This window comes from Thermobia domestica, chromosome 7 (genome assembly GCF_964235325.1).
Source record: "Thermobia domestica chromosome 7, izTheDome1.hap1.1, whole genome shotgun sequence".
Taxonomy (NCBI): domain Eukaryota; kingdom Metazoa; phylum Arthropoda; class Insecta; order Zygentoma; family Lepismatidae; genus Thermobia; species Thermobia domestica.
The window spans coordinates 203301764-203318370 of record NC_137460.1 but is presented as its reverse complement, the minus strand read 5'-3'; the positions used below and the strand labels follow the sequence as shown (position 1 = coordinate 203318370).

The 16607-nt window shown below is 35.3% G+C and overlaps 1 protein-coding gene across 4 annotated transcripts in view; it reads right to left on the bottom strand.

Moving 5' to 3' along the window:
- LOC145690674 (SET domain-containing protein 9-like) overlaps window positions 1-16607 on the bottom strand; it is a 78323-nt gene that overhangs the window by 56121 nt on the left and 5595 nt on the right. For all 4 annotated transcript variants that reach the window (XR_014132255.1, XM_081765811.1, XM_081765813.1 and 1 more), the window contains exons 2-4: window positions 16090-16206; window positions 13662-13806; window positions 4468-4591 (exon numbers count right to left, since the gene is read on the bottom strand). Coding sequence is in view for 3 of the 4 variants with exons in the window: in XM_081765811.1 (XP_081621937.1) it covers window positions 4468-4591; window positions 13662-13806; window positions 16090-16169 (349 nt within the window). In the remaining variant the exon portion in view is untranslated. The remainder of the gene's footprint in view (window positions 1-4467; window positions 4592-13661; window positions 13807-16089; window positions 16207-16607) is intronic.

Below are 16607 nucleotides of genomic sequence, written 5' to 3'. Positions count from 1 at the left end.
AGAGAAGTCTAATATATGAAAACAAAAGGTAATAAAGGAATTCATTAGAAACAAGTGAGGATATTGCATTATACTTCTGTAGCCTCGATGAATAAGCAGACAACTCGCGAAAACAAAATGATACACGCGAGGAAAGAAATACGTGTTTTCTAATTCTGCAAACTTGTTCTCGATTATCTAATCAATATTTGGAAGAGTAATTTCTTGGTTTCTGTCTTTCGTGTTGAGTGACATATTCTTTTATTTCCTCTCCTACATACCATATGATTATGTTTGTACAATGTGATATTACCATATTCACATTGGAAATATTTTATTACTACCTCATTTCGTTTTTATCGGCCAGGGTAGCCGTGTGGTATGCTACAGAACCGACATACTAGGCATCGTGGGTTCCAATCCCACCTCGGACATCGTGGGTTCCAATCCCACCTCGGACATGTTTTTGTTGTACTTTTCACCTTACATTTCATTAAAATCTTTCTCTTTCATAGTGATTCGGATCCCACTTTACACTCCTATATAGCTTCGGAACTGACACAGGACGTAAAAATGGCATCACTCAATTTCGTTTTTCAAATACATCAATATTTTGTGACACTGCTGACATTTTGCTATGTTATACTATCTGTGTTATGCATTTGAACTAAATTCATAGTATGAGACTCAGATTTTTTTTATTACCATCCGTTGCCCCACATCAGACTTCTCCATTGTACATTTTCAGCACACGTAGCTCCAATAGTGTGCAACACTGTATCACTACACTTCACTGTTATGTTTAGTAATAATAGTGCATTTTAAATCTGTGCATACTTGTATATAGTGCTATTTCAAACACAATACTTTTATGCTGAGTTACCAACACTGATTCATCTATGGCAACACTGTTTGTGGTTTTTGATAGGGTATTTTGTTCTCATTATATTGTGCAAGTTTTGATTTCTTTAACGGTTTTCAAGATATTTACTTTAAACGTACATAATACCATGATATATTTTTTTGGATATTCACATTTTGAAGCCCCGTAGCTCCTATCCTTCTGGTCCATAGCACCTTAAATTTTGCTCATTTTCGTTTCTCATGATGCTCAATCAGATGTGCTATGTGGCAATCAGATTTTAGCAACAACTTGTGGAACCCTCCTGCATCAGAGAGGAATTTCCGAAAAAGTATTTCCTTATTTTTAAGAGAGTGTATATACCGAATTTCACACTTCCAACTTGAGTATGCTCCAACTGGTTCATTTTCTAAATAATTAAAAAGGAAATTTGGATAATACAGAATTGTATTAGGTTCCATTCTTAGAAGCGGAATTTTTAGAAACACTGAAACACATATTTCGTTATTTCTAATTAAAAATTTATTTACCAAATTTCACGCAATCATGTTAAACGAATCGTTAAAATCAGCACTATCAAAATAAAGGAAAGAAAGGGAAACATATTTCATTACTTTCAATTAAAAGCCTATATACAAATTGCACACCTCCCACTTAAACGAGTCTTTATATTCAGCATTTTCTGAGTAAAGAAAGATACATTTGAATATTAGAGAAATAATACCCCCTTTCCTCCTCAGAAGAGAAATTTTGAAAACGCTGAAACACGTATTCCCTTGTTTTTAATGAAAGCCTCTGTTTCGGAGTCGTTGAATGGTCTTTCACCCTTCTCTGACTTATCACCATGCGATTACATTTCCTAGGAGCTATTTGAATGATATGGTCTACTCCCATTGACGTCAAAATATAAAGGAACCACGATTTTTTTTATTATTATTATTTTAGATCATTCACAACGATTTCCTGTAAAAAAACATTCCACTGATTCAAATAACAGGAAGGAGTAGTTGGTCTTAAAGGGAAGGAACGCGTAAGATACTCGTAAGGTGCATCGAACGGTTCTAGAAGTTTCGTGCAAAGCAGTTGGTTGGTGATAAGCAGAAACGATGAGTAGTAGTCTGAAAAGCTTATGGCAGTCTACATAAACAGTGAGCCGGGAGTTTTGTCATGTCACTTTGATTAAAACACGTATCCTAAGGTGGAAAAAGGGATTCAAAATTCATGCCAACATAGAGTATCTCACAGGCTCTCATGTTACAGATTTGAAACTTGAAATATGAAGTCCTTAAATAAAGGGACGTGCCCGAAGTTTCAGAAAATTACGCTTCTACGGGAGATGGGAGAAGGGAGAAATTTCTGTAATACAGAAATCTCGATCGGCGTTGTCTCTCACGGGAAATTGTTTGAACTGTTTCACATGAATTTTGGAAAGTAGTTCCACTTGGGTCGAGCTGAGTTTTTATAACTTCATTTCAATTCAAATACGTATCCTAAAGGGGAGAAAAGGGAGTTCAAATTACACCTTTCGAATATTTTGCGTAAATCAATTTTTATTGTACAAAGAACACAGATTTCTGATAGTATTTTCTATACTGCTTTCTGGCCAACGGTATACATTATAGAGAGTTGTAAGTTTGTTTAGGAAATACTAGTGGCGGCGCTAGGCCTCGTAATAGTAGGGGGCAAGAGGGGAGGCAAGAACAATTTTGGGGGAACGACGCAACCACACTTGTTTTGCTTTGAATACTATTATTACTATCGATTGTACATATTATTATTATTATTATTATTCTCCAGTTGTACATAGAAAAATGGAGGGCGAAGGGGGGGGGCGAAAGAAAATATTGGGGTGACGGCTCCTCTTTGCCCCGCTGTACAGTGGGGCGAAAACGCAAAAAGCTGGCCAAAAGTAAAAACACGAAAATTAGTAATATAGGAATTTTTTTTAATGTAGTTGGCTAGAGTGATGTTAGAAGGGCCCAAATCCATAAATAGAATAGGGTTTTTACTTTATCCCGACTACCTGAGCCACTCTTAAGTAGACCCTTCAGCAGACCAAATGCGTAGAGAACAATAGAAACATTGTGACGCGTCCGTTCAAACGGTTGTAACTTTCGAACGCGTTCATAGTTTTTAAATCTGTAAAGTTTTCCTTTATCGTACTGGTAAGTAAAATAAGTGTATGAAGTGAAAAATTAATAGTAATGATTTAATAATTTATAATTTGAATCGCAAGTCAGGCAAAATTTTCACATTGCTTATACATTTTATTAACTTAAAACGTTCGAAAAATTATGTGCACCCTCGTGCACCACGTTCATATTTTGTAGAATGGTAGTCTGAAAATTAATTAATGCTGTCGACAGAAACGTAGCTGCCAAAACGTGCCAATTACGAAGCGTGTTGACGTTAATTATTGTTCATTTAATGTTACAGTGACAAGCTGTTCCAGTTATCATAACCGAATCAAATACCAATAATTTGTGTCATTTAAGTAATAATACATTTCTAATAAAAGAAAACGTAAGTAACAAGTAATTGCTCAACAAAATATGTGAAAAAAGTGAATGTTGTTAAAGATACATTGTGAAAATTACGAAGTATGTTGACATTCTTGTTATTCCGCCATTTTGGATCCGCCATTTTGTTTTTTCAACTTTAGTTGCAGAATCGTAATCAGCAACCTCAATAACCCCTTTATCGCAACTTTTGAGAACATTTCTACGACTTTTTCGACTTTTTCAAATTTTATTCCGCCATTTTTTTTTTCAACGTTAGTTGCAGAATTGTAATCAGCAACCTCAATAACCCATTAATACTAAATTTCATTCAATCTCAATATAGTTATCATATTTTGGCCAGCTTTTTGCGTTTTCGCCCCACTGTGCGCTGTAGCGCCGCCACTGGAAAATATGTATATATGGTGGCGACATTTCATAGCAGTGATATATTTTATAATTTATAATAACTTTCAACTGCATTAGAAAGAGTTCTCTGAATGTAATTGAAGCTACATTCTTTCAGGTGACTGATAAGTATATCAGTGAAAAATTTATTTATACCCATGTAGTTTCTTTGTTTTCGTTATAGATATTGGACCTTTTCCCACACAACTTTGCGCTTATTAGCATCATTATTTGGTGTATTTGTACTCATTTAATTTACTTTTCTTTATATTGCTCACCAGTTTGCGTTTCTTTTTTCTTTTCTTTATACTATATTTATTTCTGCTGATGGTATGGATTTCAAAGATGCTTACTTTCCTTAGTCGTTATGTCGTTATTTCAAATATTCCACAAAATAAATGAATTTTGAAACAAATGTTACTTGTTAGAAAAACAAAAAAGTACCCCACCGGGGATCGAACCCAGATCTATTGCTTTGAAAGCGAGAACACTAACCACTTGCCCAGCAGAAACAGTGAGTCTAGTACTGGTAAGTTCTGTCTCAGTATAACGAAAGGGAGAGCAATTCAGTAAGAGACAAAGGGTTATCACCAAAAATTCTGTCTTTTTCCAGCTGAATAAAAACTACTTGCTCTTTGTTATTTGAAAGTAGTGAAATTTCTGTGAAACAAAGCATCCCTAGCAAAACACGAAAGCAAGTACAAAATTTTGCTCACTCACCAGGATACATCGAAACTACTGTCCCAGACGGAACACGGCCTTTATCGACAAATACGCCAATTCCACCCGCGTATAGTTGACTTGGGGACCGGGATATACTAAATCCACACCTCTGCAACATTACCTTCCGAGAAAAATAAATAAATACATTATTCACAAGAGTGGTTACGCATTGTCCATATTATACACCTTTCTTTTCAGTAGTTAGAAATCTCAAGAATCCTACTCTACCCTTCCATTAAGTTACCATGAACACACTGAAAATTGTTTTAAGAACCTTAATAAGTTGATTACCATCATTTTATACTAACAACTGACATGTCAAGTTCAAAGAATCATGAATATGAAACAATAAGCACATGTTGTGTATTTCGTGGCAAGTTCCTGCTAGAGCCCCCATTCCATGACACCACTCTATACAGTACAAACTACTACCAATTCAGAGAATGAAAAAAGTGCAACTACAGGAGTTAAATCCAGGTTTCCGACTTAACGTATCATCTTCTCAACTACTACAGTGTCCAGTCCATCCTAAGATCAGTCACACATTCTCATTCTTGAAATCAATGTTCAGCCGTTCAGACCAGTTAGATTATACTAACAACTCCTGTCTTACCACAACCCAATAGTCTGGGGCAGACTGAGTACTGTTCTGTGTATGACTGAGTAACGGTTTGAGTATTGGCATAATAAAAACGGAGACTATTGGGTTGGCCGAGGATATTTCCTTTGGTGCATGTGTCACTTTTTCATGGAATTTCATTGAATTTGTATCTCTAGTGGACATACTGTAACAGGAGATTGACTGTTTCTTCCATTCGCAATATATACAATGCACTGGGATTGATCAAAACTGCAACTGATTATTCAGAAGATATACGCATATTAATTTCAGCCCAAGTGGCAAATACGTGTTTATCTTGTATTAAACCAATTTAGTGGGAATTGTTGTTACTAACATCCTTAGATCTAACTTTATATTATCATCCTATCATGTTCTTGGCCTACCCAAAGGCTCTTTCTAATAAGCTTTCCAACAAGACAATTATTCACCCTACACATATTACCCTGCTAAAAATGTATCTCGCCCAGCGTTGTTAGTACCAATCAGCAATGCATAATCGGTGTTAAATTATCGTAGGAGTCACTACCTTCAGCGTGTGAAGTGAAATAAGCTGCATTAGTTATTGTACTAATAGTTTGTAATATCTATTTAGAAAATCAAAATCACACAGCATTTCTCTATTCATCTTCACCCTACACTCAGTCCGTCAAATTTGGTTCAATGAATCATATGAATCGCAAATGCATTCGAAGAATATAGAAACATGAATCACAAATGCATTCGAAGAATATAGAAACATGAAACAAAGTTGGACATACCGAGGAAAAAAAGCAGTTAAACAAATACCAAGCGACATATATGTAATCAAGAAAGAAAGAAAAAAAAAACATGTGATACTGACAGTTACCACTTGTCTTATATTTCACTTTCCTTTATTTTTCGTATATGCAACTGGAAACCATCTACAATACACTCGCCCTAGCACCCATCAGTTACATGGAAACATCTGTTACCGAAACTTTACTTGTTTTCGTTCTCATCAACCTGTGACGACCAATTTTAATCACTAGACATGATTCTAAACAATCAAATTTAATGGAAAACTGCTAACAATGCCAACATTGGTCTCTTCCATCTTCGACGATTTTATCTTGATGTCCTTATGACGTTCGGTAACAGATATAATATTTACTGAGAACTGCGTACGGTAAATGTCTAACTTCAATCGTTTGTTCGTCCATATTTCCTACCAAATATTTTCCTCAAATTCTGCCCTCTCAACCTACCTCTCTCATTTCAATGTATGAATTGTGTTTCTCAAAGAGTAGTCGGTGGACCATCGGTGATGCACGGCGCGGTTCCAAGTGGATAATACGTAACATGATAATATTAGAGTCACATTCAGAAGAGGTGTAAAATGTGTACTACTAATTCAATTTTGTTTTGATTGAAATACTGTTTAAATCATTAATTTTACGCTATGTAAGGCATGAGTATTTTATTTGTTAAAAAAATAATAAAATGGTATTATATAACATTTGATGACTTAGGTTTGGGAAACAATTTCTGAGTAATTATTTTGGTATCGACGTACTCACAAAAGTTATTCTTACAGTTACCCATTAAAAAATATACAGTATTTAATGTTTAAGTGGTTCAAGCTCCAGTGTTGGGTTCAAATATAAATATACATTTTTTTCCTTTCTAAGAAGAGAGAAGCGGTAGTGTATTCTGTACGACGGCCCGAGTTCGATTCCCGATTGAGGACTTCTTTTTTCTTCTATCCTCGTCCAAATGCCGCTCTAAGTTTCACCTGTCTTTGTAAAATCGTACCTACGACAATCTGGATACGGTTAGTGCGCGGTGCTGGCTACATCACTCCCACTACGTGCCGTAGTTAAGGAAGTCTGTGAAAGTTATCTTTACCTTCACACGACCCGCGGGTCCATTAAGCCTGTACCGTATAGGGACTGTCTTTTATTTTTTAAAAGTCAAGTGATAATTAAGGTCACCAAAGAAAGGAGTTTACTGGTAATTTTCCAGATTATTTTCAATGAAAAAGTGGAATAACCGTAATAGATGTTCCATCCTGGAACGTTTACTGGAAAGAACAATATAAACTCCGGAAGTGACATGGATGAATATAAATTATACATATTGGTCGAGTGATTATATGGAATTTAGCACTTTTATCAGCATTGAGGCTATACGTTCGTGGCTTAACATGATATCCGAACCACATGGGTTTCCTTCGGGGATCGAACACGATACCCAATCGCCTTAGTCCTCTCCAAGCTCATGCTCTACTTTCTGAGAAATTATGAAATCAATTATTTTTACAATAATATTGCACTTAACCAAAATGCTGTTAATAGTTTCTGTTCTTCCGCCCGACTCTTCAATACAGCTCCAGCTGAAAATCGAACAAGGATACCCTGAAGGGGCGTGCTAGTTACTTGAGCAGAAGCGAAAACTTCACTTATCTTATTATTATTAATAATTTGTTTGTTTGTTTGTTTACTGAAGTTTTGCGTCCCTTTTCAACATGGAGGCTATATAAGAAGTGGGTTTATAGTTTAAGGTGGAATCAGAACCACCACAATGGGTTCGAATTTTTAAAGCTCTCCCATCGGAAATCAAACTCGGCACTGTGCACTAAAGACATGCACGCTAGTCACTGCCCAATGGGGAGAGGTAAATAATAATAACTTCGTAAAATGATGTATCTATTAATATAGTTTGCAATAATCATATCCCAATCTTATTCAAGATTCCCTTTTTCGGTGTTCAAAGTTTGTTTTTGTCCTGACACGAGAAGCTTCAAATATGTTCCTACAATATTATTTGTGGACCGGTGTAACACTTCTACCTATTGTACTGAATGTTTTGTACTTACAAGATGTTTTGATAGGCTTAAAGCAGTTTCTTACTTTCGCGCGTCTCTCTAAGCGTTCCTTTAATCTAGTAAGAATATTTCAAATGCAATAAGTCTGATGTATACCACTTAGGCTTTCTTTGACCACGAAATAATTTTTGTACTGATAAAGTATTTTCTATGTTTCTAACAACTTAAAAATGACTTTAAGGTCGTGTCTGTTCTTTAATTTGTATGATATTCTTGGATACAACAGCAATAAGTAGGAGCACGAAATTTTTGCACTAAGATCTTTGCACTAACTTCGCGTTTCGTTTTTCATATTTAACGTTTTGTCGCATTTTCCAAATAAAGTTTCTCATTTTGTAGCTCTTGTGGAAAAGGATTCCCTCACATGTTTAGAATTGTTCGTTTTTTTATTCAAAGATCACTGTAAAATTAAACCATTAATTACTTAAAAACAAAATACACTGAATAATTCATTTGACATTGTCAATTTCACTTATAGAAAATTATATTTTTTAAAATCAAAGTGAAGGAAAATCAGTAACTAAACTTACTACGAGTAGGAAAGTTGTGCTGTCTCCTGAAAACACATAGGCACAAGTTACATTTAAGCATTAAACATAAGTATGTTATATGTTTCCACCATAAGCGCAAATCTGTCTTCAACATTGGGGGGGACGGGTAAGACGTTCCCATATATATATATATATATATATATATATATATATATATATATAAGCGATGTTCAAAATATTTATGAAGTTGAAAAACAATGCTGTGAAGGATCAGGGGAGCAGAATTGTCTTCAGTGACGTATTCAGGAGGCTATCGGGCTCATTCTTCCCTCGAAATAATTTGTTAGTTTAACGCATTCCACGTACAACAATAATCCTTCTTACCATTTCTAAGAATGTCATTGACTTTCCATTTTCTTATGCTTTTTGTTCAGAAATAATACTGTATTTGTCAAATTTCATTCCATGTAAGAACTGCGTCCTTAATTGTTCTTTCTGTCATCCTTTCTATTTTTCTGTTTCTTTTTCTTGACGTTACTACTTTCATTTCGCCTATCATACTTTATCGACCGTTGTCAGTTGTGATTCTAGTTGGCCGTCATCAGTAACACCAAAACTAAGAGGAGTTGATAAGCAAAACTAGTGTTCCACGCCAACATGCGCGGATATCAACATGACAGGACTTAAGTTATTATAACAAAGGAACAATTATATCGTTTAGTTATTTTTAAAAGAAGGAAATGTTTGAATTAAAGAAAATCAAAACGGGGGAATAATTAGCCCGGGAAATTAGGACGGCCAAGAGGATGCTTTCTTTTTCTTGTATGAATAGAATAAAGGGTTAGATTCAATAGGATTTATCGATCAGTAATTCTTGCCATTATAACTTCAATTTATGCATAAATTAAAATATATTTAATTCTCAAACTCAGGTGGGCAATTGCCCACTTCCTTCCTTGTGTTGGGCATAGCCCTCAAAAGAAAATCCTAAATACGCCATTGGTTGTCTTCAACATTGGAAGGTGGGCAGATTTGAGGCTTATTCTAGATAAGGGAGATGAAACTCATATTACGGTAGATGAATCTAATCAACTGTTGTAGAGTATATTATATATTAGGTGATGTAGATGAAGTAGTAGTACATATCAGTATTACAAATCACTGCCGTGAAAACATTCTGAAATCTGAATACATGCATATTTATAATTGGTATGTTTCTAATTAGGCATCCACAAAGATCCACGTTAAAATTGTTTTATAGTAATATAACAATATAAATGACGACTTCCCCAAAACTATGAAGAAAGAATATCAATTATGTATGACACAACAATACTCTTTGAGCAAAATGATTATCATCTCAATAACATTACAGGAATCGTTTCAGAAATCTGACGCATGTCATACTCTTTACTTAACAGATGTAACCTTAAGATTATAGTGAAAAATATTCCAGCAATTGAATTCTTTGCTTTGCTTACTAAACATCCTCTCTCAAAAGAAAAATTGGGACACGCGGAAATACGTAGGAACAAACCATGGTTCGAAATAGCAGAGAAGAGAAAACAGGCAAAATTACGCTGGCTACAAAATCCGAAGGAAATAACTACAAAAAATTTCGTAGACATCAGGCGAGAAACTTCCAAAACTTTTAGAACAAAGAAACGCGATATTTTGAAAGCTAAAATTTAGGAACTTGAAGATAATAGTAAAAATAAAAACATTCGGGACATGTATAAAGGGATCAACGAATTTAAGAAAGGAAATGAAATGAAATTTTTGAGTTTTACGTCCCACGGTTATGCCGGTTAGGCTAAAGGAGACGGTGATGACGAGTAATGAATGAAATGGTGGAATGAAGAAAGTGGGAGGAAACGGGAGAACCCCGAGAAAACCCACGCACACGGTGTTTGTCCACCACAAAGGAATTTAAGAAAGGCTATCAACCTCGTTCTTATATATGAAAGAAACCTGATGGAACAGTTCTCACTGATACAGATAGCATTTTAAATAGATGGAAAGATTTCTTTGACGATTTGCTTTAACATGCCGCCAAAAACTAATGTGCGTGGAGAAAGGAAGATATATTCCAGAACCCAATCGAATAGAAGTAAAAATCGCTATAAAGAAATTAAAGAAACACAAATCTCGGGTGTAAACGAAATTCCGGTTGAGTTAATTTTAGCTGGAGGCAAAAAATTGTGGAACAAGATACACAAACTCCTTCTCCTTATCTACAACAAGGAAGAATTGCCACAAGAGTGGGAAGAATCAATCATTGTTCCAATCCACAAGAAAGGCGACAAAACTGACTGTAATAATTATCGAGGCATCTCTCTTCTGTTAACATCCTATAAAATCCTTTCAAACATTCTATTAGCAAGATTGACCCCATACACAGATGAAATTTTTGGAGATTATCAGTGTGGATTTAGACGAAATCGATCAACTATCGACCAAATATTTACCATTCGCCAAATACTCGAAAACAAGCGGGAATACAGTAGTCCGGTACATCAACTATTTATTGATTTTAGAAAGGCTTATAACTCGGTTAGGAGAGAAACATTGTACAACGTTCTTACAGAATTTGGAATATCGAAAAAGCTAATTAGATCAATTAAGGCATGTTTCAATGGATCCCAAAGTAAAGTCCGGGTAGGAAAATTTTTGGGAACGAGCTTTCACGTTAAGAATGGCCTGAAACAAGAAGATGCGTTGTCGCCATTATTATTCAACTTTATCCTGGAATACGCTATAAGGAAAATCAAAGATAGCAACCAGGGCCTAGAGCTGAACGGTGTTCACCAGGTTATGCGTACGCTGATAATGTAATTTTAGTAGGGGATGATAGGAGGAAAATAGAAAGAAATGCAGAGGTCTTATTAGACGCGCTTGCATGGACATGGGTTTAGAAGTAAATGCAGAGAAAACTAAATACATGGAGGTGCGTCGGGACCGTAATACGGCAAATTATGTATGTGTTAAAATATTAAATAATACTTTTGATAAAATGGATACTTTCAAATATCTAGGATCAATATTAACAGACGAAAATCATATTCACGAAGAAATTAAATGTCGACTAAAAACAGGGAATTCGTGTTATTATTCAGTTCAAAACCTCTTGTCGTCGCGAATTCTGTCAAGGGATTTGAAGCTTAAAATTTATAAAACGATAATCATACCTGTTGTTCTGTATGGTTTCGGAACATGGTCGCTTACTGAGTGCAGAGCATAGACTGAAAGTATTTGAGAACAAGATCCCAAGAGAAATATTCGGACCAAGAGGAACGGGAACGGGGAATGGTGGAAACTTCATAACGACGAACTACGTAAATTATACGGCTTACCAAACATTGTTAAGGTCATCAAGTCTAGGAGGCTTGGGTGGGCAGGACATGTAGCCAGAATGGAAGAAAGTAGGAACGCTTTCAAAGTGTTAGCGGTAAGACCAATCGGAAAACGGCCATTACGAAGACCTAGGCGCAGATGGGAGTACAATATTAAGATGGATCTCGCAGAGATAGGAATACAAAGAATAAACTGGATCCAGTTGGTTAAGAATAGAAGTCAGTGGAGAGCTTTTGTGAACGCGGCATTGAACCTCCGGGTTCCATAGGCTATAGAGTTAGTTAGCTTACGAAGCATGAGTAGGCTGATACTACAAATAGATTAAATGCGCATTTATTGAAAAGATGGGTTCTACTGACATTGGATAGTCTATATACTCTTCGTGTGCTAAAGCCTAGGGGAGAGGAGGAGATAAGATTTCATATCAGGTTACGTCACGCACAGTCGCACGCCTTCCTTTTCATTAAAAATGGAAAGCCAAGAGAAACAAATTTCATCTCACTTTCCTTTGTGGCACTCGGACACAACTCATCACAGTTATCTGCAAAAAGCACTTTTCAAATCGGATTATTGGGAAAGCCTCCAGTTCCAATGTTGGGGGGGACATGTCTCCCCATTTCCCCAGAATTTGTGCCCGTACCTACAGCTGAGACAACTTTCCAGCATGAGGAGAGGGGCATATCCTCCTCTGGCACTCATTGCAAGTTGTGCCCAAATAGCGGAAGTGGAATTAATACATATTGATGAGACTACTAAACTCACTAGAGCACTAAGTTCAGTTTGAAATACTACAGAATACGATTCTTTTTTTTAAAAAATGGAAAAGCCAAGAGAAATCAATTTCATCTTACATTCCTTTGGGGCAGTCGGACACAAATCATGACACTTATCCGAAAAATCACTTTTTAAATCAGATTATTGGGGGGGACAGTCCCCCCCAGGTCCAAGATTGGGGGGACATGTCCCCCTCGTCCCCCCCGGGATTTGCGCCAGTGGTTTCCACATTTGATTCATTCATTTTGTACGTTTGTCACTTATCACCAGTTCACACATTAAAGGAAAGGAAAGGAAAAAAAAACCCTCTTACAATTGGCATTGCATGTTGGAAGCCACACATATGTAAATGCATTTACAACAAACTTCAATCAATCATCACTTGGGAACTCCCCATCCAGCTGCGATGGTGATAGCTAATGCGCAACATGTTCCCTGTAGCCGTGTCCGAATCACCCAAAATGCACCGTTCATGCCACGTTCTACCGATCCGTCAGCGGAAAACTAGCGTTTTTAAAGTAATGAAAACTTATTTTTAAAATTTCGCGTTATATCGCGTATTGTTAGAAATTTCGCGCAAAACTGCCAATTTCGCGTTTTATCGCGCAACGGAAACCAATGAAAACACACATAGAATATCATAAAACGTCAAGAAACTGAAAATTACTTAATTCTGACGCATTTCGTTTTATCGCACATTGTGAAAAACTTGTACCTCTAGCAGTAAGACTCACGGGAAGGGAGTCTTTTTTACAATTTTTTTTTCAGACCCATTTTCCCACTTAAAAATGTAGTGGACTTTCTGTTTCCATGTTTCTTTCATAACAGGGCTTTATCCGTTAATATCCTTAGATTTCATATTCTATTTAGTTTTCCATACACATCTTCCTGAAGTGTATTAACCTGAAAGCCCTAATAAACATATTCATCTATATGTTGGTTTTGTCTGACTCTCGGGATATTTGAATTGATTGTCTGACTATCAAAGTCCGTGTGAATCCTGTTATTATTAGAAACTTACTCTGTTCAAATATTCTTGGGGTGAAAACGAAATAATTTACTCACCTCAAAATCTTACCATAGCTTAATAACTATATTTACTCACCTCCTTATTTTTTTGCGAAACCAACTTTGCATTATTCTCTGAGGTTCCTGTATATAAATATGGTAGAAAATTTAATAAGCTACGCAGAACGACAGTATCATCTACAATTTTGTCCTTTTCTCCTGGTGATACCTTTCGAACGGATCTATAAAAGCGTGAGAATTATACAATGAGTTATTCAGAAAAAAGCTATAATTTTTGAAATAGTAAGTTAGGGAACAGTCCTACATACATATAAATGATTTAGATAAAATCAACATGTGGAGTGGATTATTATACAATAGGACCATGGCTTACGAAATATTCTCAGATCGAAAGGCTTTAACTAGAATATATCTGTTATTTGGAACTATCGGTGAAAGTGAGAAATCATTTGTGTATTTGGAGCTTCTATAGCTATTATAAACTACTCACTGAGATAGCGAATGTTAACATTTAGTTTTTTAAAAAATATTAGCGGCAGGCATAACCTTGATGATGATGATGATGATCATGATGATGATGATGGTGGTGGTAACAATGACAGGGGCGGCTTTTGAATTTTAATTTTGGGTAGGCCCGCTCCCTCGCTTATTGATACATAGGCTATACAAATTTAATTGATTAATGACAATAGAAAATTACTTTTACAGTAGTGGTTGATGCTATTTGTTGAATAATTATTTACCATTAATATAAATAGCGGAAAATATATTTACTCCTTATTGTATCTTTTAGCATTTTTGGGTAGGCCCATCCCTACCCGGCCTAACTGCTAAAGCCGCCACTGCACAATAAGTGATTGAAATGTTGGTAGAGGAATTTAATTGATATAAAATCGGTTACCTTTTTCATTTATGATATACAATCTGAAGTTTATATTATCTTATTATATTGTTTAAGAAAGAAGTTACTCTGAGAAATAACTTTTTGAGTTACGCACAGTTTCAGTTTGTAATTATGAGTTTGCCTAATTTTTTTACTTCATATTTCGAAACTGTTAAGGATCGTGAACAAGCTTAAATAATACAATAATACTGGGTCTTAATTTTCTTGTCTTCATATTAACGAAATTTCTTATTTTTCTGTATTCATCGCTAACATCACTATCCTATGAATATTTTTTTAAAAATGAACAAGCTCTTCTTTCCAACACTGATAAGAACAAACCATTCATCTAAGGATATTTCTTTAACCTAATAACGTATTTTAAACTTATTCGCTTTAATTTATCCACTGCAAGATTTTCTTCGTCTCTGTATTGACGTTACTTACTAAATTATTATAATGCTTGTCAATATTTTAGCTCAAATCTACACGATGAGAATTAATAAGGTTTAAATGTTATATCTAAACAACGGAACGACAAGTCCACCTATGTGGACCTTACAAGCGAAAGGGGAATACTAATGCAGAGACGACTAAAAATTTGAACGTTCCTATGAACATTATTATTATTAGGGTTGGCTGGTTTAAACGAAAAAAAAAAAAAAAAAGCGAAAAATGCTTTAAATCGTGTGAACTTCATGGTGACGTTTCCACATATCAAATTATCTCCTTTTCACCGTTTAATCAAAGCTTCCCACGTTCAATTTTCGGTCGAACCACAACCCGTCTTTCAAGAGTAACCAAGTAGCGGTTCGGATGTCACTTTAAGCGAGTCTTCTTGATACCCGCGATATTACCTAAAGGATTTTAAGCCTAGACATACGAAACGAAAACAAATTGTGTATTTCTGCCTGCCTGACTGCTTTATAAAGAAGCCAAGGTTGCTTAAATGTATTGAAAGAAATTGGAAAAAAATATCGACTGTCTACGTTGCTCCCAACATTAGTTTCGATTTTACTTTCAGTTTTAATTTTATTGAATGATATCTACGTACTAAATTTGTAATTTAATATCTCAGTTTTAGCGTACTGATTATACGTTCACTGTAAAATTTTACACGCAAAGTAATAACGGGATTTTACAGTTATTGCTTTGCACTTAAAGTAATAACAGGATTTCTCGGTGGCAGAGGTGGGGGGTTTCCCGATTTAAGAAGTTTACAGACCGGACCACCCAACTTTATAATGAAACGGGACAGTCTTGATTTCCAAAATAAGGAATATACAATTGGTGTTGGAGTGAAGTGGGTGGAACTTCCATTACGCTGTTCCAAGTCCAAATGGAGGACAATTTCTCTCGGATGTAAGTCGAGAAGCGGTTTGGATTCCACTTTAAGCTTACGTGACCCCTTCCCCTCGTTTTGCATAATGACACCAAGGCGGAACAAACTTATTTCTGTCCATATCTAATATAAATACATAGAAAATTATTTAAGCCAAAAAAAAAAAAAAAAAAAAAACTGGTTTAAACAAAAAAATCTGGTTTAAACCCAAAAAAGTTTTTTTAAACAAGTTTTTGCCAACCTCAACTATTATTATTATTAGTTTTGTTGTACACTCACCTGTTCTTTATATTCAAAGCCACCCATGGAACGAATCTGTACCTGTAGCTCTTCCATCTTTCTAGAAATTTCTCCAGCATTCCTTACTTTGTACATTCGAATCTAATTTGTCGAATTCTACGGAGAGAGAGAATTTATTAAGGTAGCGATGCAGTATTTAAGTACATACTTATACATAATTCGTGGCACTCCATTCTATAATTAAGAAACTACATATCTGGATTAACAATACAAAAAATATATATATCTTTCTAAGTAATTATTATTTTCAAATAAAATAAAAAGCAACGAAAACTCTTGAACCACTGCAGAGAAAAAGCATTTTAATATTTGGAGAAAATCGCACATGAGAAATGGTGTCCGAAGTGCCATCTCTGGCGCCCCATATCTCGGACCAGGAATTTTTTTTTACAATATATATATATATATATATATATATATATATATATATATATATATATATATATATATATATGAATTTTAACATCAGAGACTATCAAGGTAACCCCCTCCCTGAA